Source organism: Triticum aestivum, chromosome 6D, assembly GCF_018294505.1.
Source record: "Triticum aestivum cultivar Chinese Spring chromosome 6D, IWGSC CS RefSeq v2.1, whole genome shotgun sequence".
In the NCBI taxonomy this organism is placed as follows: Eukaryota; Viridiplantae; Streptophyta; class Magnoliopsida; order Poales; family Poaceae; genus Triticum; species Triticum aestivum.
The window spans coordinates 15,590,992-15,614,730 of NC_057811.1; the positions used below are offsets into that span (position 1 = coordinate 15,590,992).

General features: G+C 44.2%; 3 protein-coding genes across 4 annotated transcripts; 2 read left to right on the top strand and 1 right to left on the bottom strand.

Annotated features, from left to right (window-relative positions):
- The first annotated feature begins 596 nt into the window (after positions 1-596).
- LOC123143110 (transcription termination factor MTERF15, mitochondrial) lies at positions 597-2,130 on the top strand. Its single transcript, XM_044561921.1, has one exon. The coding sequence runs from the start codon at positions 694-696 to the stop codon at positions 1,879-1,881; it is 1,188 nt and encodes a 395-aa protein (XP_044417856.1). The 5' UTR covers positions 597-693; the 3' UTR covers positions 1,882-2,130.
- Positions 2,131-11,270: 9,140 nt separating this feature from the next.
- LOC123143109 (disease resistance protein RGA5-like) lies at positions 11,271-13,917 on the bottom strand. The gene is made up of 3 exons (XM_044561920.1): positions 13,130-13,917; positions 12,210-12,402; positions 11,271-12,158 (listed from the first exon to the last, which is right to left on the bottom strand). The coding sequence occupies exons 1-3, from the start codon at positions 13,915-13,917 to the stop codon at positions 11,271-11,273; spliced, it is 1,869 nt and encodes a 622-aa protein (XP_044417855.1).
- Positions 13,918-20,077: 6,160 nt separating this feature from the next.
- LOC123143111 (transcription termination factor MTERF15, mitochondrial) lies at positions 20,078-23,292 on the top strand. Of its 2 annotated transcripts, none has more exons than XM_044561925.1 (2): positions 20,078-21,394; positions 22,865-23,292. In XM_044561925.1, exon 1 carries the CDS (start codon positions 20,170-20,172, stop codon positions 21,331-21,333), a length of 1,164 nt encoding a protein of 387 aa, XP_044417860.1. In that variant the 5' UTR covers positions 20,078-20,169; the 3' UTR covers positions 21,334-21,394; positions 22,865-23,292. The 2 variants fall into 2 exon arrangements, with proteins under 2 accessions (XP_044417860.1, XP_044417859.1); XM_044561924.1 differs by having other exon boundaries at positions 22,879-23,292.
- Positions 23,293-23,739: the final 447 nt, after the last annotated feature.

Genomic DNA, 23,739 nt, shown 5'->3' on the forward strand with positions numbered 1-23,739 from the left:
CGCTTCATAAAATGAAGACATTCATATGCACTGATAATGTTATCCGTTATGAGTCTGCCCGGTACGAAGGCCGATTGCTCCTCAGATATGATATCCGGTAGAATTTGCTTGAGCCTGTTTGCAATGACTTTGGAGGCAATTTTGTATAGTACATTACACAGGCTAATAGGCCTAAATTGGGACAAAACAGTGGGGTTTGTTACCTTGGGAATCAGAACAAGGATGGTGTCATATGCACTCCGAGCTCTCCTCCCCCCTCACAATTCTCAACACTGCCTCAGTCACCTCTGTACCACAAAGCTCCCAGTGTCGCTGATAAAAATGTGCCGGAAAACCATCCGGTCCGGGCGCCTTGGTCGGGAACATCTGAAACAAGGCTGCCTTGACCTCCTCGTTTGCGTATGGTGCACACAACAACTCATTCGTCTCCGATGTTACTTTCATTGGGCCGCTGTCTAGGACAGTCTCCATGTTGCTTACACCATGAATCACCAAGGCCGAGCTCCCAATTCGAAGAGGTAAACCCTATGGGGTGAAAAAATGGGTCCAATTAGAGCCCAGTGCTGAACCGAACGACAAGAACCGAAAATGGCAGCCCATTCTCACCGGCCCCTATTTCTTTCCTTCCCCACACACCACACAAAAATACCTCCGCCGCCGCCGCCGTCACTGCCGCCAGCGGCCGCAGCCGCGATGCTCCGCCTCCGAGAGCGCATCGTTTCCCATCTCCTCTCTTTCTCCTCCACCTCTGGCCCGGCCATCTCCCCTCTCCACCGGCTCCTCTCCGCATCGGCAGCCGCCGGCCCCATTTCCCCGAACCCCAGTGGATTCGCCGTCGAGGACTACCTCGTCGACACCTGCGGCCTCACCCGCCCCCAAGCCATCAAGGCCTCCATGAAGCTCTCCCACCTCAAGACCCCCGCCAAACCCAACGCCGTCCTCGCCTTCCTCTCCGGCCTCGGCCTCTCCGGCGCCGACGTCGCCCCGGTTGTCGCCAAGGACCCGCAGCTCCTATGCGCCAAAGTGGACAAAACCCTGGCTCCGGTGGTCGATGGGCTCACCGGCCTCGGCCTGTCGCGTTCCGACATCGCCCGCCTCGTCTTCCTCACCCCCGGCGGCTTCCGCCGTAGAGCCATAGTCTCCAGGCTGCAGTACTACCTGCCCCTCTTCGGCTCATTCGACAACTTACTCCGGCTGCTCAAGTGCGACTCCAACCTTCTCTCAATCGACCTTGACAAGGTGGTCAAACCCAATGTCGCGTTCCTGAGGGAGTGCGGGCTAGGTGATTGTGATATTGCCAAGCTGTGTATCCGTGTGCCGAGGTTGCTCACCACCAACCCGGAGCGCGTCGGGGCGATGGTCGCATGTGCTGAAACATTAGGTGTGCCCCGTGGCTCTGGGATGCTCAGGAAAGCGCTGCAGGCTGTCGCGTTTCTCAGCGAGGAGAAGATTGCCGCCAAAGTGGACTACTTGAAGAATACGTTCAGGTGGTCTGATGCCGAAGCTTGCGTTGCTGTGCGCAAGTATCCGAGTGTGTTGAGGAAGTCAAAGGAATCTCTGAAGCGCAGGTCTGAGTTCCTGGTCTCTGAGGTGGGACTGGAACCCGTGTCCATTGCTCATCAACCGGTAGTTCTCAGTCTTAGCTTGGAGGGCCGGCTCAGACCCCGGTACTATGTTATAAAGTTTCTCAAGGAAAATGGACTGCTACATCGTGACCCGAGCTTCTTTACTGCGGTCAAGATCACTGAGAAGGTATTTGTGGAGAAACTCATATCCCCTCACAAGGAAGCTGCACCACACCTCGCTGAAGACTATGCAACAGCTTGCAAAGGGGAAGCGCCAACTAATTTCATATTTAGATGGACCAGGAACAGGCTATGAAAATCCGTAACCTGTGTATGGCGCAAGAAAGTTTTCACTCTGTGTAGTAAGTTGGTAACTCCTGCCTTGGTGTTTAGGCCTAACTGGATGTTCACTATCTTTTCTAGTGTGTTTGCTACTTGCCAGTTTGCTCATTGCTAACTCTTGATGTAACTAGTGATAAATTGATTTCTGAACCCTGATAGGCTGTTGTTGTCATTCCTTAGAGAAGATCCTTCAAAATATCAGTCTGGTCTGCTTTTATGGCAATTTTTATCTAGCATGTTCCCTTTTGATTTCATTGTATTTTCAGTTGCATCATATTTTAGTTAGTACTAAGTTTGCGGTTCAATGTTCAGTATTTGGATTATTCTTACAAATATTATGACAGTTAGTACTAAAGTTTGTAGTTCAATGTTAAGTATTTACATTATGCTTAGATATATATTTCTAATTGATGTCGGTTCTTTTTTAATCTTTTGTTTTCTTCCTCCTTATTCATTCCTAAATACCATAGTTGACCTTTCTTTAGTTTGGAAATTTTCAAATTTCTACATATGAATCAGTCTTAACATTTGCATCCCTCATTAATCATCAGAGTAAACCAATTGAGGTGCCATGTATAACAAGCAAGTCCAATGAAGTTTGAACTAACACTTGTTCTTGTGGACATATGAAGAAGAAAGGCTATGAGATTTTCCCACTACAACCTACTGCTTGCACTGAGGGCAAACGTTTTTTCTTCATATCTGTCTACAATTCAGTGAAATCGTAGATTTAAGAATATAGTTTGCAACAAAATTCATCCCAGTTTTCTGCCTTGAAACGACACCGAGACCTTCAATCTGTTGTCCATCTTAACATAAAAAGTTGCGAATTGTTTTGTTTAGCAAGGACTAAGATTTCAGAGTTGCTCGACTAGTACTTGTCTTGCAACCAAATTAGTGTCGCTACATGTCCACGAGTCAGTGCCCTGGGCACTTGTAATCCTTCGTGTTTAGTGATGTATGTATCTGTTCTGATTGTGTTTAATAGCAGGGATAACTAACCGTGGTACTGTTACCATGGCACTATATACAAATATTTTTCCTGTTGAAACACATGAAAGATCTCAACCATATCGATCTGAAAAAGAAGATAAATGAGAAATAGTATATATTCAGTAAATACAAAATATCAATTCATGAAGTACTAAAGATTATACCTGCCCCTGGGTGATGAAGTGCACATCAGCCATCGGTTGTAGTGCGCCTCTGTTCTGTTGCTTCTGCAGAGTGTCAGCAGATCTGGGCTGCTGTTGCTATTTTGTTCTGCTCAGTGACTTGGAATGAGTTTAGTTAACCTGCTTTTCCTGAACTTCATGACCAAAACAGAGAAGAACTTAAGGGACGCAAGAGGGGGAAAAACGAAACACTTAGGCAAGCTGTACATGCTTGTGTTGATCAGTGCTTTATATTTACGTGGAGACGAATGCGTTGGATATTTTGTTCAAATAGGAGGGATATATCTAAGCATATCGCCACTAGGGAAAGGCCACTCTACTGTTCAGGTTGATAAACTTTCCGTAAACGGGGTTTACTTGATCAAAATTGGAGGTTAAGATAGCTTGTTATTTTTCACTGGGATTAGACTTATGTTTTACTCAGAAATTCTGGGTAACTATCTCTGAAATAAAAGAAAAATGAACCTAATTAGTCTGATGTAAAGTTTCTGCTGGACATATTGACAGAACTTATTCACCTGCACCTGTTCTATTTCTGACGAGTATCTCCAGACTATTTAACCCTCGCAACCACAAATGCCAATTTTTCAAGACTCCTCACAGGAAGAAAAAGAGAGGTATAGCAAATCAGGAATGTTTATGCATGGAAGGTCACTTGATGCAGATAGAGAGCATTCCTTACTCTATTTACACATATCTTATATTCCTTCTGCTTGGTCAGCATATATGGTTTGTGGGGCCAGTTCTGTCTGGTCAAGCATGTTAATGTATCAGGGGAAGAGTGCATTCTGAGATCAGTTGACATGTTAATGTGGAATAAAAGAAAATGTCACTAAGCTTCTCAACATGGGCATGCTCGACAGCCAGGTAGTTATATAAAATATTCTTATCTATATTTACTGAAGTTTATGTATGTATGTCCAGTTTATCCATTAATTTACATCCTTGGTCCTCATGGTGCTGCCACTGAAGTAGATCATAATGCATTTTACTGAAGTGGGAGTAATGCCAGTTCTCCACTCAGCGTAATGTCCCTCTGATATATATGAATCTACTTTTCATTGTTGCAACTGATGTACTGCCACACAAGGACAAATACTTTAGTTGTGTACTATAGGAAAAACATGATTCTTCCATCCTGCGGCTGGGTGGTTGTATTCATAGAACCGCAAATATTTTCTTATGATTGCCTTGAATAGTAATAGTATACTTCAGTTCCACGCGCCTAAGAATAATTAAGTTGACCAAACTGGTTCTTTTGTAAGTTTGTAACCCAGGTAACTAATTCTGGAACAGAGGAGATTAGTACTTCAGTATGAGATAGTTACCACATTTAATGGAAGATGAAAGAAAAAACAGATAATAGCTCAGTTTTTTGTTTTGTTCCACTAATGTGCTGTGATATTATGTAAGGTCTCGCCAGATCAATACTCTTTGCCGTCTGATTAAGATTCAACTGGTGGAGCTGTCGAACCCATGCCTCTGCACACACCTGCTGGACAATTTTCCAGGTATACACACAGTCTCAGTGTGCCAATATGTTTCTTATGCCCTGCACCTCCCAGTAGTATTTTCATTACCGACTTTATGTTATCAAACAGTGCCAACAATAGCCAGGGATCAACCCTCGTCTGTAAGGCCCTGTTTCACATTCTAGACTCACAAGAGCACTTCACTGGTATTCTTATATTTATGGCCTATATCACACAGAGATCTGCCTTATACACTGTATTATAAAACTATATTATTCCAGATGCGACTGCCTTCTCTTTCTGTGTAACACTCTGCAATTATTTTTGTGTTTCTCTGCTGAGATCTGCTTCTGTATGCAGTGCGTTCCCTCATCACAGTTACCCAGCGTACAGTCTATTCGGGTGATTATCGAAATCCAAAGATATGATTTAAAACTTAGCATTTTGTTTTGCTATATGATACTGCTATCCAATAAATAGTAGACACTAAGTTCTGTATACAGCAAGTAGTCTTTGGAGAAAACAAGGGGTCCATGAGTTGAAATCTTTGTGCTTTCGTTGCAGACCTGTCCATTCTATCTGGTTGCTGTGAGGTGAGCCCTTTCAGAAACCAGCATTGTGCTGTGCCACAGCAGTTTATGTTTACAGAGTTTCTAAGTTGCATGTACAATGATTTCAATTAGCATCCACATCCAGGTCTGACATATAAATTCATTTCTTTTTATATACTGCTCACACAACAGGAGACCTATGGTCTGGTGTCATCAGCACATGTCTTACAGTTAGTTCTGCTTATTTTTATTCTGTTGCTGCTAATAGCGTATCTTTGGCTCCTATTTACATATACTTTTGCAAGGCTGATTACGAATTCCGACCATTATTATGTTATATAATATATGGGAAAAATGGAAAATACGAAAATATGTGGCAAGACAAATTTAATGGGCGATTGCAGGTCATAGCAAAAGGAGAACCTAGGCGATCAAAACCGAAGGAGAAATAAGAGTTGGGAATGAGAGGAAATTACAGCTCAGGAGGGGAGGCGACAGGCAACCCAAGCTCATAGAAATAGAGATAGTGGTGGATCTTGACGGACTCCAGGACTCTCTCCCTGCTGTCGTCAGCGGTGTGATATGCCTCCATGAACTCCCAGTACTTGGCCAGATTTTTTGCCTCGTCCACCGTCTCCGGTTTCAGGCCTATGCGGCACTCCATCTTGGGCATGACGAGGGTTGCCGCCAACAACCTGACTGCTATGCAGTTGGTGACCACATGGTGCTCGACCCTTGCCAGCACCACACTGCTATTGGCGATCATATCTCAATGACTCCGTCTGGTGACCGGTGCCCAAGTTAATGACAAACGCATCGGGTTCTGTGGGATGAGGAGCCACCTTCCGTGTGATATAGCTGAATGGTTGGACGAATTATATGGCCGAACTAATCGGGTTAATGACAAAGCCGAACTCCTTGCCGGCCTGGATGACATGGCTGAATGGTCTCATCTAATTATATTTTTCCAAATCATGGTTGGACGAATTATGTGTTGTCAGTTCCAGTTTTTCCCATGTTGGGATTTTAAGAGTGATTTGGGAAGTATCAGTGTCGAGTGATGGGCCAACGGAGACAGTATTGCACTCGTTCCATCTTCAGATACATGGACATGGGCCAACACGGTGAGATCATGCTCTCCTTCCACTAAGACATACTCTTTGATTGTTTTTCTCTCCTTTTACGTGCTGGATTTTAGTAAGAAATCCAGATATTGTAATGCGAATTAGTTTCCTTCTTTTGATCATTGATTGATTTCGTTGCGAACTGCACTTAGCTTCTCTTTCTCTCATTGCTTCATGTCATTAGTTACTTTCACGCCTTGCAGCTAGCTGTTCCTAGCTGCAGAATTGCAGAGTTGTATCCAATTATCTGCAAACTACTGGAAGCAATATCATGTGGCAAAATTTATTCTTTCATGGTTTCATTTTGCATCTGTTTTATGTGGTTCTGTCTTCTGCCTGCCATCTTCCTTGCAATTCTCACTGTTGTCTTGTTCCTTGCAATTGTTAGCTAACCCATGAACTTTGTCATCACCCTGCAGAAGCTGCTCAAGTCGAACTACCAACCGTTGGCTCTGACCAGAGTCCAGACTTACTGTGTGGATGGTCTAAGATAACTAGAAGTGGATCCTTCTGATATTTTCTTGACCCAGTGATGCCTGACCATCCGCGAGCTGCTCTGAACTGCTGAAGAAGGGGCCTTAGTTCCCCATCTGTAAGCTGATTTCGGATGTCCTGTCACACCTAGTTTGTATTTGACCATCTGTAAGCTGATTTCGGATGTTCCGTCGGCTCTCTACTTTTCTTGTTTAACTTAAACAATGCCATATCTTCAATAATTGATTACTTTGGTGATTCGACGGCTCAAGCGCATCGTTCCTAGTTGTCAAAACGATGGTCTATGGCATTACCTATTATTTTCACTATGTATATCAAATAGTAGAATCTTCACTACACTAATAATTCTATCATTATACAACAAAAAATTCGTACAACCTATTTTTTTTCTCACATTAAACAATAGTCTATTATTGGGTCTCGGCGTTGGAGCCGCCCAGGGGTTCGAAAGGCCGATCCTTTCTGCTCGTCTCTTTGGTTGGGTAGCGGCTTGTCTCAGGTGAGGTGGTGTCTAGGTTTTGGATGCCGGGGCGGCGGCCCTGGTGGTGGCACGGTGCTCATGGGCAGAGCCCATGGCGCGGTGCTGCCCGGTGGTCATGGCCGCGTGGGTGGCATGGTCGCTAGGGTGTGGCGTTCGGTGGCAGTGAGTACTGGCGAGGGTGAAAACCTGATCTATCTTCGGACGGACAGGCGGCGGCGAAACTCGTTCCCTTCTTGAAGGCGTCGTCGCGGCTCTCATTGCCCGCGTGTTGCTTCAGGGGAAACTCTGATCTTTGGGTGTGTGCGTGTGTTCCGGTTGCTCTTGTAGTGCTAGGGGTGGTGTTGCTGTGCTCAGCACCAATGTATTCTGCCTTGGGTGTGTATGTGTGTTCTGTTGGCGTGCGTTTGTATCGAATTGTGGATGATCATTGCTTTATATATAAAAAGCGGGCCGAAAGCCTTTTTCGGTATTATATGGTCTGTTCTGGCGACATGTTTTGGCAATTGTCCGTTTTTGGTATGGTGAAATGTTGTTGGAACACTGTCTGTTGCGTACTTGTATTTCCTTTTTTGATCGGGTTGAACACTGATTCTCAGAATAGTCTGGCCTTGGTTGGTGAACGGTGATTCTTCCTGTGATCATTTGAAACCGCACAAATGAGATGATGTTCTTCACTGATTTATTGCTCCTTCATTTGCCCCGAATTATAGCGTTGGTTTGTCGTAAGTCTGCCCTTCCATCCTTCTTCCACAGATTGCAGATTTCATCTTGAACATGCTAACGAGAAAATCAACGTGGCTGAATGGGCTTATCTAATTATATTTTTCTAAATCATGGTAGAACAAATTATGTGTTGCCAGTTCCATTTTTTCTCATGTTAAGATTTTCCTAGTGATTTGGGAAGTGTGATTTGCCGGCACTCATTGCATCTTCAGATCTGTGGTCATGGGCCAGCGCAGCTACCAAGATAGTGCTTGAGATCACGTTCTCCTTCCACCAAGAAGAGAAGCACCCTCAAACTTGTCTTAATCCTTTCACTTTTTGAGAATTACTCCTTAATTCGACTGCTGGATTTAATATTTTGTTAGCAAGAAGTTGATATATTTTAACACGATTTAGATATGCTTCTTCTGTTCATTGGTTGATATTGTTAGTGAAATTCTGTACTTGCTTCTCTTTCTCTCATTGCTTCATGTCATTAGTTATTTTCACGCCTTACAATTAGCTGTTCATAGCCGCAGAATTGCAGAGAGTTGTAACTCGTAACCAATCGTTTGCAAATTACTGGAAATGAATATCATTTGGACAATTTATGTTTTCATGGTTATATTTTGCCTCTGTTTTCTGCTTGTCATCTTGTTTATGGATTCTTTGAAGTGCTTCCTTGTGTTGATGGTCTTGTGCTTTGGTTTTCAGATTGCCGCTGTTTGTGATCCGGTAACAGCAGTCCTTGGCGTTGTCCCTGCTACTTTCTGTCACGTTGATTAAGTTGAAAGTAGAGGACAATTAACTAAACATGTTGAAAGTACACATACATACATATCCATCGAGATGAGGCATGTAGAGGACAGATTTTATTAGGTGGAAACATCTCCGAACTCTAGGGATCATTTGTCAAAGAGTCTGCTTACCAGGAGAGAAGGAGGCCTGCTGCGTACATTTTTTTTAAAATGGAGGAGGACCCCGGCCTCTGCATTTGGACGATGCATGTAGCCACTTTATTAATTATTCACACAAGACCTTATAATGTCATACAAAAGTAAGGCTAAAGCCACCGTTTAGGCAACATGTCGCTACTCCTATCCAGTTGATGAAGGGATGCTGATAGTCTGGGCCTAATACCAAACAGACCTTGCAGCCAAACCTAGCATCTAAGACCCGAGGTCCCAACCAGGACGCCTGCCGGATATGGGGCACCCACCAGTCCGGCGCACTCCTCAACCTGGACGCCTGCCGGGTATGAGGCCCCGCAGCCACCTGCCACCACTCCATCTTTAGTGTTGTACTGCTGCATGTACCTTGCCCGGTCTACCTGCCGTCGACGCCACCACGACGCCAGACAACGCCATCATCCTGCGCTCGTCCATCATCACACGCCCACCAGCGAGACCCCGCTGCTCCATGCCACTGAGACCCGCCGGTGTCGACGTGTCAGATACCACGCCGCTCCTCCTCTTGTCCCCTCCAGCCAACACTTGCTCCAAAACAATGCCCCCAGGAGGGAGAACGACATCGAAACGTCGCCATCGTCCGATCCAGTAGATCCAGATCTAGGGTTTCCCCCGGAACTTTCCGATCAGATTGACGTGACCTGCAAAGACGATGCCTCGAGAAGGGAACGACGTCAGAGACGCCGCCATCGTCCGCCATGACCGCAGTCAGGCGCGATTTTCACCGGAAACCACGTCGTCCCGATCTCGCGGTTGGCTGGAACCGACCGGTGCCCGCCGCCGAACCTGTGACACCGCCACCGATCCGGTCACGCCACCGCCGTGCGACGCCCCCGATGGAGATCTCGATCGAGATCGAAGACGACCCTGACCGAAACCCCGCCACCAGTGCCGCCGCACCGCGCCACCTCCTCCTAGCCCAGTCGCCGCCGGATCCAGCCGTACCCACGTTCGGGAGACCAGTCGGTTGAGGCACCCCTTGTCCCCGAACAGCCGACCCGCGCCCCCGCCACGAGGACCAGAGGAAGGAGGGAGTGACAACGGGGGCATAGAGTGCTGATGGAGATGCCGTGGGTGAGGAGGGATCCACCTCACCTTGGTGGCAGCCAGGTGATCTGACCCATCTAATCCATGAAGCGCTCATGTCTACGACCCTCTCAGCATCACATTGTTTTTTTCGAAACGGATGCAAAGATTGCCTCATCTATTAATTTAGCAGAAGAGAATTGCCCAGTTAATTACGGAAAACCGGGCAAAAACCGAAACAACAAGGGCCAAGCCCACTCTCATAGACTGAAACACACAGGGCAAAGCCCACCCTAATCGATGACAAGTTGACCTGCGGCCAGACAATGTAGCTCCGACTCTAACGGAGAGCTCAGAAGAACAAAACCAGGCACGGCTGGCGCCACGGAAGATCGCCGAATGGGCCACCTGCAGCCAGTCATCATACACCACAGGGCCCCGCCGCAGCAGCTTCGACTCTACAACAACAAGCAAACCGAGGCAAAATCGTGGACACGCCGGAGAAGAGCCGACTACCGCAACCATTGCCGCGTCGCCGACATCGCTCCCATCATCATCGTTGCCACAGAAGTCTGGTCGCCACAGAGATTCACTCGGGACCACCGCCCCGACATCCACTGCTCCGTCGCGCCCAGCGCAATCAACCGACATCGCCTTCCGGGGCCGCCGCCCCGACATAGCACCGCTCCACTCGAGCAGCAACGCCACACAACCCAGCTGCCCGCAGCCCATGCTGCTCAGGGCAACCGCTCGCAGACCACGCACGTCGCATCACATCCGGGGCCGCCGCCCCAACGTAAAGTCAGACCGCCCCCTTTGGGGCGCATCGACCGAGCTGACACCCCTACCGTCCAAGCGGGACAAGGATACCACCCAATCAATGTCGAGATAGAGCCCCACCTCATAGAGCTGCCACTCACATTGTTCCCGAGATCGCCATCTCGACGCAAAATCAGAAACCATCCGGAGCCGCCCCGACGACGAAGAGATCCGTGCAAACTGCAACATGCTGACTCTCCAAGACGATGCCTCAAAGAAGGAAACGACGTAGAGGCTACCCGGACCCCTCTCAGCAACAAGCATGCACAGGAGGAGTCGAGGACGAAACATCTCCAAACTCTACGTACGGATCATTTCTCAAATGGTCTTGCAGACCGAAATATCCAATGGCTGATTTACAATACTACTCGTAAGAGATTAGTGATACTAACTAAATTAAGACAACAAAGGTGGCGGGGAGATTACTTAAGTTACAGACGAAATGCAGATATGTGGGATTCATTGCGGGCGATTAACTCGCTATAAAACTGTGACAGAGGGATGTCTTGGGTGCACCCGTGCAGCGCCCTTGAAGGCGGACTCAACAATATTAGCGCGTGTATTTCTTCCACGGGTATCGCGAAGAGTCACGTAGATGTCCTGGAGGCAGGGTAGGCACTCCATTCCAACTGGTGTAGCGCCTCTCCACTGACCCCAGCAGAAATCCATGGCGAGGCTCCCATGTTTCCAGGTTGAGCAGCTCGATACGGGGAGGAGGATCAAGCAATGACTCCAACTGGTTGCCATGTACTTCGCATTCAATCTTGCAATCGAGGGTCAGGCGCCTGAGGTCCCGAAGCATTCCAATGGAGGATACCAAAGCATCGACTTGTTCCGACACCAAGAATTGGTCGTAAGGTGTGCATAACTTCAAATCCTCCACATTTGTCAGCTTCCCAAGGCCTTTGACATCCTCCAGCAAAGTCTTCGGCATGCCAGTACAGTGCAGGTCACGGACTGATTGCATGTTCTGGATCCCTTCAGGCAACACTGTACCATACGGAAGTTTCAAATGAAGCAAGCGAACTATATCTGATGGAAAGCTTTGAGTTGGACAACATGATACATGTAGAGTTTCCAGATGCACAAGCCCTTGAATTTCTGTAGGGAGCACTAAATCTGCAAATCTGGTATCAATCTTTAAATATCTAAGCAGAAACAAATGGCCAATTGCTGTAAGGTCCACTGACGTACCCCTTCGACCTGAAAACTCAAACAAAAGCACTCGGAGATACTTAAACTGTGAAAGTGGAGTTGTGTACATGGACTCTCCAAACCGTGCATATGATCGAACTTGTGACATGCTAGTAGCAAGGGTCTTCGATGTTGCACTAACACTTGACTGGAGGGATAATCGACGAACTTTGTACTTGCAACTGTGCAATCTTGCTATGTCTTCATAATTATATGCCACACTTATAAAATTATCTTCTGTACACTTGCTTATGATCAAATCAAGCATCATGTCATGTACTCTGCAGGAAATTACCTTGCCACAAAATGTTCTTCCGGGCTGAATCAAGCTTCTGTTGATAAGATCATTGAAATAACTTCTTGCAACACCATCCAAATCTTGCCCATGCAGATTACAAATAAAGCCTTCGGCTATCCATTGCCGAACTAGATCAATCGTGTAGATCTCACGGTCTTCAGGATACATACCAAGGTACAAAAAATATGGCCTGAGATGAACAGGAAGATGCATGAAGCTAAGGTTTAGTATGCCCCTCATCTCTTCTAAGGTGGGTTTTGTGGAAAACTTGGCACCAAGAGAATTCTTTATCCTTTCCCATTTCATTCAACAATCTTTCCTCATGGCTAGCTAATAGGCTAGCTATCGTGATAATTGCAAGGGGCAATCCACCACACTTCTTGAGAATTTCAACCAAAATTTCTTTAAACTGTGGTGGGCAAACATTTTGAGACCCAAATACTCTATTAAGAAATAATCTTCTTGAGTCTTGCTCTTTGAGGGGCTTCATTTTGTAAATGCAGGAATGGTCATTCTGACATGCTCTGAGAGCCACGTCGTCCAATCGTGTGGTTATCATTACTCCACTTCCATTACAATAATCCGAAAAGGCACAACTAAGAATATTCCATGTTGGCTGATCCCACAAGTCATCAACTACAATAAAGTACCTGTTGCAATTTTTGTACGAGTTATTCATACATTAGAATGGACTATGGTTATAACGTATAGAGGAAAGCATCACAACTAAAATGAAGGTCACAAGGATAATGAAGGATAATGATACATGTTTTTCAAAGTTTTAGGGGGGGGGGGGATAGAAATATCGTAGGGATTCTAATAGAAGGAAATCTCAAGTCAACCCTAAATTTTGTTGCCACACTATTACTGAGAACTATCCATGCAAGTATATGAGTGAGTAATACAAGAGAAAATACCTCTTATCTTTGAGGTATTCTCGAAGCCCGTCAATGAAGTCTTGGAGCTCGTGAGCATGAGAGGATTCCTCCATCCCAAGCTTGAATTGTAGTCCATCGAGAAGGCTTTTCATATCTGGTCTTTGGGAGACTGAGACAAATGCCTTACAGTTAAACCGTCCTCCAATTTCATCATACACTTGTTTGGCAAGTGTAGTTTTACCCAAGCCTCCAAACCCCACGATGGAAACCACTTTGAGTTTCTTGTGGGAATCCATCAACAAGCTGACCAGCTCTTCTCTCGGGCCATCAATCCCAACAAGGCTTGCTGCCTCCTTGTAGATTGCCGTCATTCGGGGATCCACAAGCACAATGTCATGACTCGAATTGATGCAATCATCAATCTTGTACCTCTCTCGCCGAGCATTTGCCTCCACTGCAAGATCCTTGAGCTCCTCGATGCGGTTGGCGATCTGATGACGCCTCCCCAATCTCTTGAGACGTTGAGCCATCTTCCTGACAAAGCCTTTCTTTCCATGGGCACATTCAATGTCATGCATGAAGTCATCAATGCAGTTATCCATATCATAGGTCATATCCCTGATATGTTCCCTCCAGTCCTTGGCAGATGAATCGAGCTTATCCATAAGCTCCATCTTGTCAAGGAGAGCTTTCATGGCGCTGAGCTCATCCTTTAGGATGAAGACCTGCTTCCTCACCCCCGTGAACTTCTTGTACTCCTCGTCGAGCAGCTTGGTGAGCTTGCCAAGGAGTGGGTTCATCACCCCCGTCGTGGCACTCACCGCCATTCCTCTCAGTTTGGTGAGCTAGCTACGTTTGTGTGGGGCAAGGTAAGTAAGCAAAGGCTGGTGAAGAAAGTTGTCTTGTGCAATGGTGGTATCTATACTAGCATATCAAAACTCGGAGGGCATGCTGCGGCCAATCCATTGCACTGCAGTCCAGGATTATACCTTATGTTTGCCTCGAGATCTGCATGTGTGTTAATTAACTCAAAACAGTATGTACAACACTAGGAGTTAATTACTCCTACTACACAATGCAAAATTTTGTTTCATCGATAAGAAGGCTACTTCCAATGCATTGGTGTTTACATGAGGTGCTAAGTGCATTAAAAATATTAGCAACTAGTCTCCCCAATGCATAAGTGCTTAGCTATTGTAGCTAAGCTTCCCTCATTGAATTGTTTAACAATTAAACTTCTTCATGCATTGGTTGTTAGTCATTTTGCATAGGTTCATGCGTTTAGCATTGTTTCCTCCTGGGGTCACCATAGTGTCCTCTCTCCTATTTAATTACTTTGCCACATCACTTTTTGCTTATGTGGCACCCTTAACACCTGTACACGGTGGAGCAATGGGAAGGGACTAATGGTACTCCTAGAGATGGACGTAGGCTGGTCATAGTGGGTAGTATTATATACTAGTATCATGCATATGATACTACCTCCGTAATGCATAGTATCATAAACTAGTATCTTAGGTAGTCTCATTCAGTGGTGGAGCTACACCCTAGGCCTGGGGGGCCTGGGCCGGGTCGTGGCAAGAGTATCCTTCGTTGACTCTAGTGGTTTTGTTACTGTTGGTCACTGTACATCACTATTGCAATGAAGCAGGCCCGGGGCCCAGCACTAGCCTGGCTCCATCCCTGGTCTCATTTATTGTCATGCATGACACATACTAGTAGCATATAATTTATTATGATACAGTACCATAATATGATACTCAGTCCTCTCTTTTTTCATTTAATTCTACGCCACCTTATCAAAATTGCCTAGTTGGTATGTATGATACCAGTTATGATACTCCCATACGACCAGATTAACTACTCCAACCATGCATTTTTATACTTGTTGATTGTGGGGTGGTTCAAACCGACGATGCTTTATGTCTGCCTCGTTCACATTGGGCTTTCCTCGCAAGATTCCTTTTGTTTAATAAGAGCAGGAGAATATTGCTATATCTATTCATCAGTAGAAGAAAACATGCAAATTTTACACCCCAAAAACGCACGGCAGTTGGGCAGGGACACTTAAAATTCCTGATTGTACCTTTAATTACATGAATATGCTGTCTGTGATACAGGAAAGTAGGCAGCAAGCGCCACTTGATGCTGATGATCGAACAGGACAAGCCGTGCAAAATTTTAATTTGCTGGGATTTGCATACTTGTGCAAGTCTCCTCCAATCTATATATTGGATAATCTCATCATCTTATAGTATGGTTACTTCATCAATAAGACATAAGACAACGACCAATGAGCGCGTCAAGCAGTGCCGGCCGGCCGGTCATTTTTCGTTTCTATATACGCCTATGACATGACAGGGGCCGGCCAACAACTACGCCTGGTCATGTGATTTGGATCCATCGATAATGCAGAGCTTTAGAAAAACATTAAGCAAAGCGGGAAAAGTTAGGCTAACAAGCTTGGATGTTGACACGCAGACGAACGCTAATTAATAAGCAACATATATGGAGCATAAGGGCTGCAACAAGTTATCTCCGCAAGGCTGATCTGCCTCGCTCTCTTGATGCCATTTGTTTTCTGGTGCCATGGTCTTCGGATGTTTGGTCTACTTAGGGCCTGTTCGGTAACCCTCCACCTCTTCAACTCCTCAAGCCAACAACCAGCTTCTCGCAAAACATCCCGGATCGAGTCAGCCAAAGGAGCTCATACGACGCTAACTGCGGCAAACAGTCAGCCTGATGCACAGGAGCGTCCCTGACTAGGCCGGCCCAAATACAGCTTGCAATATGGCAGTACAAAACACGTGCTGCTAGCCACTACCTAATGACAGATGGTAACACGTAATAGCGTGAACGGTTTTTAACTATAACGCGATATTCACTCTACCGTCCTATTTACTGTAGCATACAGATTGTTCATTTTTTTGAACCATTTTAAAAAATGACAACAAAAATTTAGAAATTATGAAAAAAATTGAAATCCTTAAATAGTTTTTGAATTACCGGAACAAAATTTAGAATTTTGCCAGATTTTGAAAATTTCTGAACATCGTTTGTAAAAGGACAAAATTTATTTTTACATTTTCACATTGTTTGAAAAATTTTGAACACAAATTTAGAACCATCGGGACATTTTTTAAATTCGAAAAAAATGTTGAAAATGCGAACATTTTTTGAAATTGCGAAACATTTTTCTTAAGTTGTGAATAAAAATTTTAAAACAAGAACTTCTTTTAAATTCCTGGACATTTTTTGAAACAAAAAACATTTAATGAAAATTGTCAACATATTTTGATGACGAGAACATTTTTTGAATCCCTTAACATTTTTTGAAACACGAACATATTATGAAATCATGATAAATACGGAAACATCAATTCTTTTATGAAATCATGATTTTTTTTAAATAATAATATTTTCTGAAATCTCTGAATATTTTTTAAAATCCTGAACAAATTTTCAAAATGAGAACAATTTTTGAAACACAAACATTTTTATTAAAGTACAAACACATTTTGAAAGAAAGACTATTTTTTGCAGTTCCTGAACATTTTATGAAACACGAACATTTAAAAAAATGTGAACACAATTTTGAACACGTTAACATTTTTTTCAAATTCAGAAGAAAAAATTGAAAATTTCAAACAAAAGCAACAGAAAAAGGAAAGGAAAAAATAGAAACGAAAAAGGAAAAGGAAAACAAAAGAAACAGTAACTAAAAAAAACAGAGAAAGTTCCTAAAACTGATAAAAATCATTGGCAACCCTCTAGAAGATTCGCAAAATCGAAAGCTTCTACGTTCTACAAATGTGCCGGCCCAATCGCTCGCTCGGTCGCCTCCTCTGTGCGTTTGCTGGACAGTTTGACGCAACGTGCGTCAAATAGGAATTTCTGCCAGCCAACCGTTCGGGAGCACAACCTCTTTCTTTTGCCGATTTCCTCCTGGGCTGAAAGCTCATTTAGTTGTTTCTGGCCCAATTGTCTATAGTAGGCGGGCTATTAGGTATGGGGCTGGGATTTGACTGGGTTTCAGCCAGCCATACAAGCAAACTGGCTCGTTGAAGCCCATGTCCGCAGCCAAGAGGGGAACAGAAGGACATAACGCTCGAATTGGTACGAGCTAACCTCACTTTGGCAAGGACTGGTAATTTCAGGCAACTCCCGCTTCTTTGTTTTGGTGGAGCTCGGTTTACCCATCTCCACAACTCCTCCAAATTTTCACTACAATAATCGCCAGCTTCTTGTGAGGAACTCCCAGAGTTAGCCTGTTCGGCTCAACTCCGAACACGAGTTGGAGGAGTTGGGCTACCGAAAAGGCCCTTACTTAAACGCCATGCTCTGAGCTTTCATTTCTGCCATTCGGAGCCCATCACCTTTCGGTTGGAGCATCCTTTTCTCCAGGCTTTCATTTCTGCCATTCAGAGCGTCCTTTCGGTTGGGCTTTCTTGTGGCTAGCCTTTCATTTCTGCCATTCGGAGCCCGACACCTTTTGGTCTTTCCATGCTTTGTCTACTTAAACGCCACACTCTGGGCTTTCTTTTCTGCCATTCTGAGCCCGTCACCTTTCCGTTGGGCCTTCGTTGTCTCTAGGCTTTCATTTCTTCCAATCGAGGCCGTCAACTTTCGGTTGGGCTTTCGTTGTGTCTGGGCTTTCATTTCTGCCATTCCGAGCCCGCCACCTTTCGGTTGGGCCTTCGTTTTTCTTTGGGCATTCTTAGCTCGACCTCACTAGGATGCCACAGTCGGCCGTGTTACCAGCGCCTCGCTGTTGTCACGCTCTTCCCCACAGAAAAGATTGGTGTGACGCAAAAAACGTATATGTTTCGACTAAATATTCCAAGAAACATCTTAGACATGTTGCGGCCCGACACTGGAGGTCCTATATATTGACACTGGGTAGACAAGCAAGAGGATGCGTAGAGGCCGATGGCTAGCGCGGGCGTCTTGCGGCTTGCTCATCGAAGCCATGTGTGTTGCCTTGCTTACTGAAGCCATGCATGTTGTCAAGGTACTCGAAGCCTAGGGAAATCATCGAAGATGTTGATCCTATAATCCTTGGCCTTCTCGACCAACCATTCATGGTTTTCGATCTGGTTGGAAGGGTTTCGTATTGTGGTTTCCAAGTTTGACTGGTTTGTCGGGTTGTGCGTCTAGACATATGGGCTAGGTTTGGGGCGCCTACTGGGCATTTGGAGGAGAAATGGCTACGCCCTTGGAGACGTCCTTAGGGCATATAGTTCTAGATCATATTTTTTCATCAAAAATTTCTACGTAACAAAAGTATTTACCATCATGTTTATTGAAAGTGATACTATAATAGAGTAAATTCAAAATTGTTATAAAGTATTGAACAATTTTTTTCCAACAAAAGTTTTCTAAAATATAGTCCCCCCTCTATAAAAAAACGATCATATATGTTAATAAAGTTCACATTTATGACAAATAAAACATTTATGCTACTTTTTTTAGTTGAAAAAATGTCCTATTTGTAGATTTGTTTTCTCCCGAGATACATCACACGGTTCACAAAAATGATCATGCATGTCAACTAGAAGTGTCATCTATTTCTATGTTTATATTGATTGAAATATCCTATATGTATTTTTTTCTTAAGATTTATACTACTTCATTGTATACAATTTATTTATGTATATCAAATAAAATATTCACTGTATTATAAGAATTATTTCATCATACAAAAAACATTCCATGTAAACCTTTTATTCGTCTCAAGGGAATAAAAATCTGCTATTGATAACAAATTATCCAGTAGTGAAAAAAATTCTGATATTTTAAGTAGTGCCAAAGACATAGATAAAAAATTTATACCCCCTCCGATCCATATTACCTGTCGCAGTATTAGTACAACTGTGTACTAAAGCAGCGACAAGTAATATGGATCAGAGGGAGTTTATATTGAATTGTCCATGAAATTTGCTTAAAATGTTCATTGTGCTTGTAAAAATTATCTCGTCTGCTAAAAAAGTATTTCATATGAATGAGAGAATTATTCCATAATACCCTTTTTTGTCTTCATATATACTCCCTTCTTCCTCCACATCTTCTATCTCCACACTCGTAGCCTCCTCCCCACCATCGGGGCCCCCATTTCCTTGAACCCTAGTAGCTTTGTAGGTGACCGACGTTGGTCGAGACATGGTATTGGTTATCATTTTAGGACATGCCCTTTAGCATTGGAGTGGGTGTGTTTGAGTTGCAGTGGTGTTTGCTACTCATCAACCTATGCGGGAGCTTGCTTGTTTCAATAAAGCTGAGGCACACAGTGTTCGTGCTCTCAAAAGAAAAAGATTGGTTTTCTCCTGAGATACATCTCATAGTTCACAAAAATTATCATGCGTGTCAAATAAAAAGTGTTATCTATTTCTATTTTTTAGATTAATAGAAATATCCAATATGTATTTTTTTTCTTAAGATTTATACCATTGCATTGTATACAATCTATTTATGTATATTAAATAAAATATTCACTATAATTACAATAATTATTTCATCACACAAAAACATTCCATATATACATTTATTTGTCACAAACTAATAAAAATCTGCTATTGAGAACAAAGTATCTGTTAGTGAAAAAAGTATGCATTTTAAAGTAGTGCCAAAGACGTAGATAATTTTTACTTTAATAAATAGTATATATTTCATTGTTCATGAAATTTGTCTAAAATGTTCACTGTGCGTGTAAAAATTATTCGTCGGATAATTTATATTCCATATAAATGAGCAAATTATTCCATAAAACCTGTTTTTCTTCGTCAGGTTAATAAAATGTCACTGCCGAGAACAAAAAAAAAACATGAAAAAGGAAGAATTGTAATTCTGAAAAGGGAATAAAAACGGATGACAAACAAACCGAAACTAATCTGGATACGAACATCTTAGGCAGGCCAGGCCTATATTGACACTCACTACGACGACGGGCCAGATCAAAACTCCTCCGGTCCATGCAGCCCATATTGACTGACTACTAGGTCACTCACTACGACGGACCAGAGCAATTGCAATCCACCGGAAATATCTCTGTCGCCGCCGGCGCCGGTCGCCGCCGCTGCGCCATGCTCCGGCTCCGAGAGTGCGTCGTTTCCCGCCTCCTCTCTCCTTCCTCCACCTGTGCCGTCTCCCCTCTGCTTCGCCTCCTCTCAGCATCCGCATCGGCACCCCCCATTTCCCCGAACCCTAGTAGCTTCGCCGTGGAGGAGTACCTCGTCCACACCTGCGGCCTCACCCGGCCCCAAGCCCTCAAGGCCTCCACCAAGCTCTCCCACCTCAAGTCCCCCGCCAACCCCGACGCCGTCCTCGCCTTCCTCGCCGGCCTCGGCCTCTCCGGCGCCGACGTCTCCGCGGTCGTCGCCAAGGACCCGCAACTCCTATGCGCCAAAGTGGACAAAACCCTGGCTCCGGTGGTCGATGGGCTCACCGACCTCGGCCTGTCGCGTTCTGACATCGCCCGCCTTGTCTCGCTCGCCCACGCCTATTTCCGCTGTAGATCCATAGTCTCCAGGCTGCAGTACTACCTGCTCCTCTTGGGCTCCTTCCACAACTTCCTCCGGCTGCTCAAGCACTCACCCCGCCTTCTGTCGTGGGACCTCGACAAGGTTGTCAAGCCCAATGCTGTGTTTCTTAGGGAGTGCGGGCTAGGTGATTGTCATATTGCCAAGCTGTGTATCCCTGTGCCGAGGATGCTCGCCACCAACCCGGAGCGCGTCCGGGCAATGGTGGCATGTGCTGAAAGATTGGGTGTACCTCGTGGCACTGGAATGTTCAGGCAAGCGCTACGGGCTGTCGCGTTTCTCAACGAGGAGAAGATTGCCACCAAAGTGAACTACTTGAAGAGTACGTTCAGGTGGTCTGATGCCGAAGTGAGCATTGCTGTGCGCAAGTATCCGATTCTGCTGGAGAAGTCAAAGGAATCTCTGAACCGCAGGTCCGAGTTCCTGTTCTCTAAGGTGGGGGTGGAACCCGTGTACATTGCTCATCGACCGGAAATACTTTCTTATAGCATGGAGGGCCGACTCAGACCCCGGTACTATGTTATCAAGTTTCTCAAGCAAAATGGACTGCTAGATCGTGACTTGAGCTTATATTCTGCGGTCAAGATGACTGAGAAGGTATTTGTGGAGAAGCTCATATGCCCTCACAAGGAAGCCGCGCCACACCTCGCTGAAGACTATGCAACAGCTTGCAAAGGGGAGATGCCAACTAATTTCAGATTCACATGAACAAAAAAGGGCTATGGAAGTTGGTTACAGTGTATGGCGCAACAAAGTTATCACCCTGCGTGTAAGCTGTTACTTCCTGTTTCGGTGTTCTTTGCCTAAGATGATGTTGGTTGTTTTCTTTAGTATGTCTGTTGCTAAATGCTAACTCCCTATGAAACTGATAATTTGTTTCCTGAACCCCTATTTGTTGATGTTGTCATTCCTTAGAGAACGTCTCTGTAAATGAGAAGTTCATGGATATATTTGTGTTTTCGACTTCCATTGAAGAGTAATGCGGTGTCGTTTTCCACCAAAATGTACCAGTATGATCTGCTTCCATGCCAAAATTCATTTATCATGCATGTTCATTTACATTTCCTTGTCTTTTAGGTTCCACTGTATGTCAATTAGTACTAAGATTGTTTTATATTTAGGTTAGACTTAGAGACACCGAGACCTTCTAGTGGTTGCCCATTCTATAACTTAAAGAGTGGCAAATTGTTGTGATTTGTGATGTATATGTGTTCTGTCTGTGTTTAATGAGCAACAGGGGTAACAATCCCTGCTGCTGTTACCATGCCATTATATACAAACATTTTTCCTGTTTGAACACATGGAAGATCACAGCCATTTAGTTCTGAAAAAGAAGAGAAAATTGCAGCAACTACTTGTATTGTCTAAAAGCTGCAAACTGCAGCTGATGACCGACAAGATGAGAAATAGTATATATTCAGTGAACACAGAATATATACCTAGGTGATGAATAGTACATATTCAGATAAGATGGGTATCAGTACGAAAAAAATCACCCTGCTGTTAAGATTCATAAACTTTTCTTTAAAGAGTTTTACTTGAGCAAAATTAATGGTTAAGATAGCTTGATACTGTCTTTGAGACACTTATTTTGGGACGGAGGGAGTAACTTTCGCGGAGATTAGAATTATGTTTATGCAGAAGTTACAGCTAACTGTCTCAAGTAAAAGAAAGACAAATTAGTAAATTAGTCTGATGTAAATTTCTGCTGCACTGAAGCATAATATTGTGATTCTGAATTATCACATTAAGCATGAGTATATTTTTGTGACTTTGAAATGATGGACGCTGCAAGTGGTTTGAGGTTTCTAATGATCAGTTAAGACTATTAAACATTAATTTTTGTCTGAAGAAGTGGGTGTTTCAATTGATGCATCAGGTCAAAATTGTATATGTGATTTAGGTTAACATTGCAATGACCACTTTTCTTGGAACACAAAACTAAGTTATTATTATATACTAGCCCCCCATGATTCTGTTGTATATAAATTCAGTTTTGTGTTCTGGCTACACATTTGTTTAGGTGCAGACCTGTCCCTCTGCCTGGTGCTATTAGGCGTGCCCTTTCAGAAACTAGCATTGTGTTGTGGCACAGCTGTTTATGTTTATATAGTTTATACATTCCAGCTACAAAGATTTAAGTATCTACATGTTGCAAAAGAAGAGAGTATCCACATCCAGTAGTATCTAACATTTAAATTCAGTTCTTTCTCCACACTGATTCACATCCAATATTCAGCTTGTTTCTTGCAGCTAGTTCTGCTTTAGTTATCAACCCCATCCCTTGGAAAAAAGAAGGTAGCACCGAAGATTGCAGTTAATACAAAACTAAGTCACTTATTTTGGGACGGAGGGAGTATGAAATAAAAAAAAGGAAAATATGATAGAATGTTGCAAAAAAAAGAGAGCGATTGCATGCTCCCTCAGCAGAAGCAGCAAAGCTCGGGGCATTCTAGGCATCATCATCTTGCACATTGGCACTGATGTTTTCCGTGCCAGAAGCAGTTGATCCAAGGTGGATGATGCAGCCCAGGAGCAAGTGGTGAAGAACATTCCTTGAGCGGCCCTATGCTACCTGGTCGGGCCTTCTTATGACAATTTTTTTTATTGGATCTGGAACTTGATTGCTTCTCCTTGCGCAGTAGTAGAGCATAACATGGTTTCTAATGTTCAGTTCTACCTACTGTACCGCCTACTGAAATGAAGTGATGCCTAGTTAAGACGCGCTGTCCTGAATTTGTTTTAGGACAGCGGCTGCTGTCGTTACCTAACCCCAAAAGGACAGACGCACTGTTCTTAACTTTTAGGACACCAACTGTTGTTTGTATCTGTGAGTGGCTCATAATCAGTTAACCATGTCTCCGGCCGGCCAGGACTCTGTTCGATCAATGTATTTGTTTGGCCTGGAGTGCTCCTGATGTCGATCGCCCTTAATGGATGCTCGTCGAATTTTGTACTTGCTCCAGTTGATTAGCATTTTTTACTACACATAAAATTCGATGGATGCACCAGGTGTTGCTGTTACGTGTTTGGTTTTAGTGCTTCGCCAAGACACTTGCTGAACTTGCTGATGAGATGCAAGGGTTGCGGTCATGTCAGGTAGTCTTGTACCGC

Coding starts and splice junctions, on each gene's coding strand:
- LOC123143109 (XM_044561920.1), bottom strand. CDS start 13,917: ATGGCGGTGAGTGCCACGACGGGGGTGATGAACCCACTCCTTGGCAAG. Junction 12,403..13,129: donor GAATACCTCAAAGATAAGAG/GTATTTTCTCTT, acceptor TGTTCATCTCAG/GCCATATTTTTTGTACCTTG. Junction 12,159..12,209: donor GAAGAACATTTTGTGGCAAG/GTAATTTCCTGC, acceptor ATCATAAGCAAG/TGTACAGAAGATAATTTTAT.
- LOC123143111 (XM_044561925.1), top strand. CDS start 20,170: ATGCTCCGGCTCCGAGAGTGCGTCGTTTCCCGCCTCCTCTCTCCTTCC.
- LOC123143110 (XM_044561921.1), top strand. CDS start 694: ATGCTCCGCCTCCGAGAGCGCATCGTTTCCCATCTCCTCTCTTTCTCC.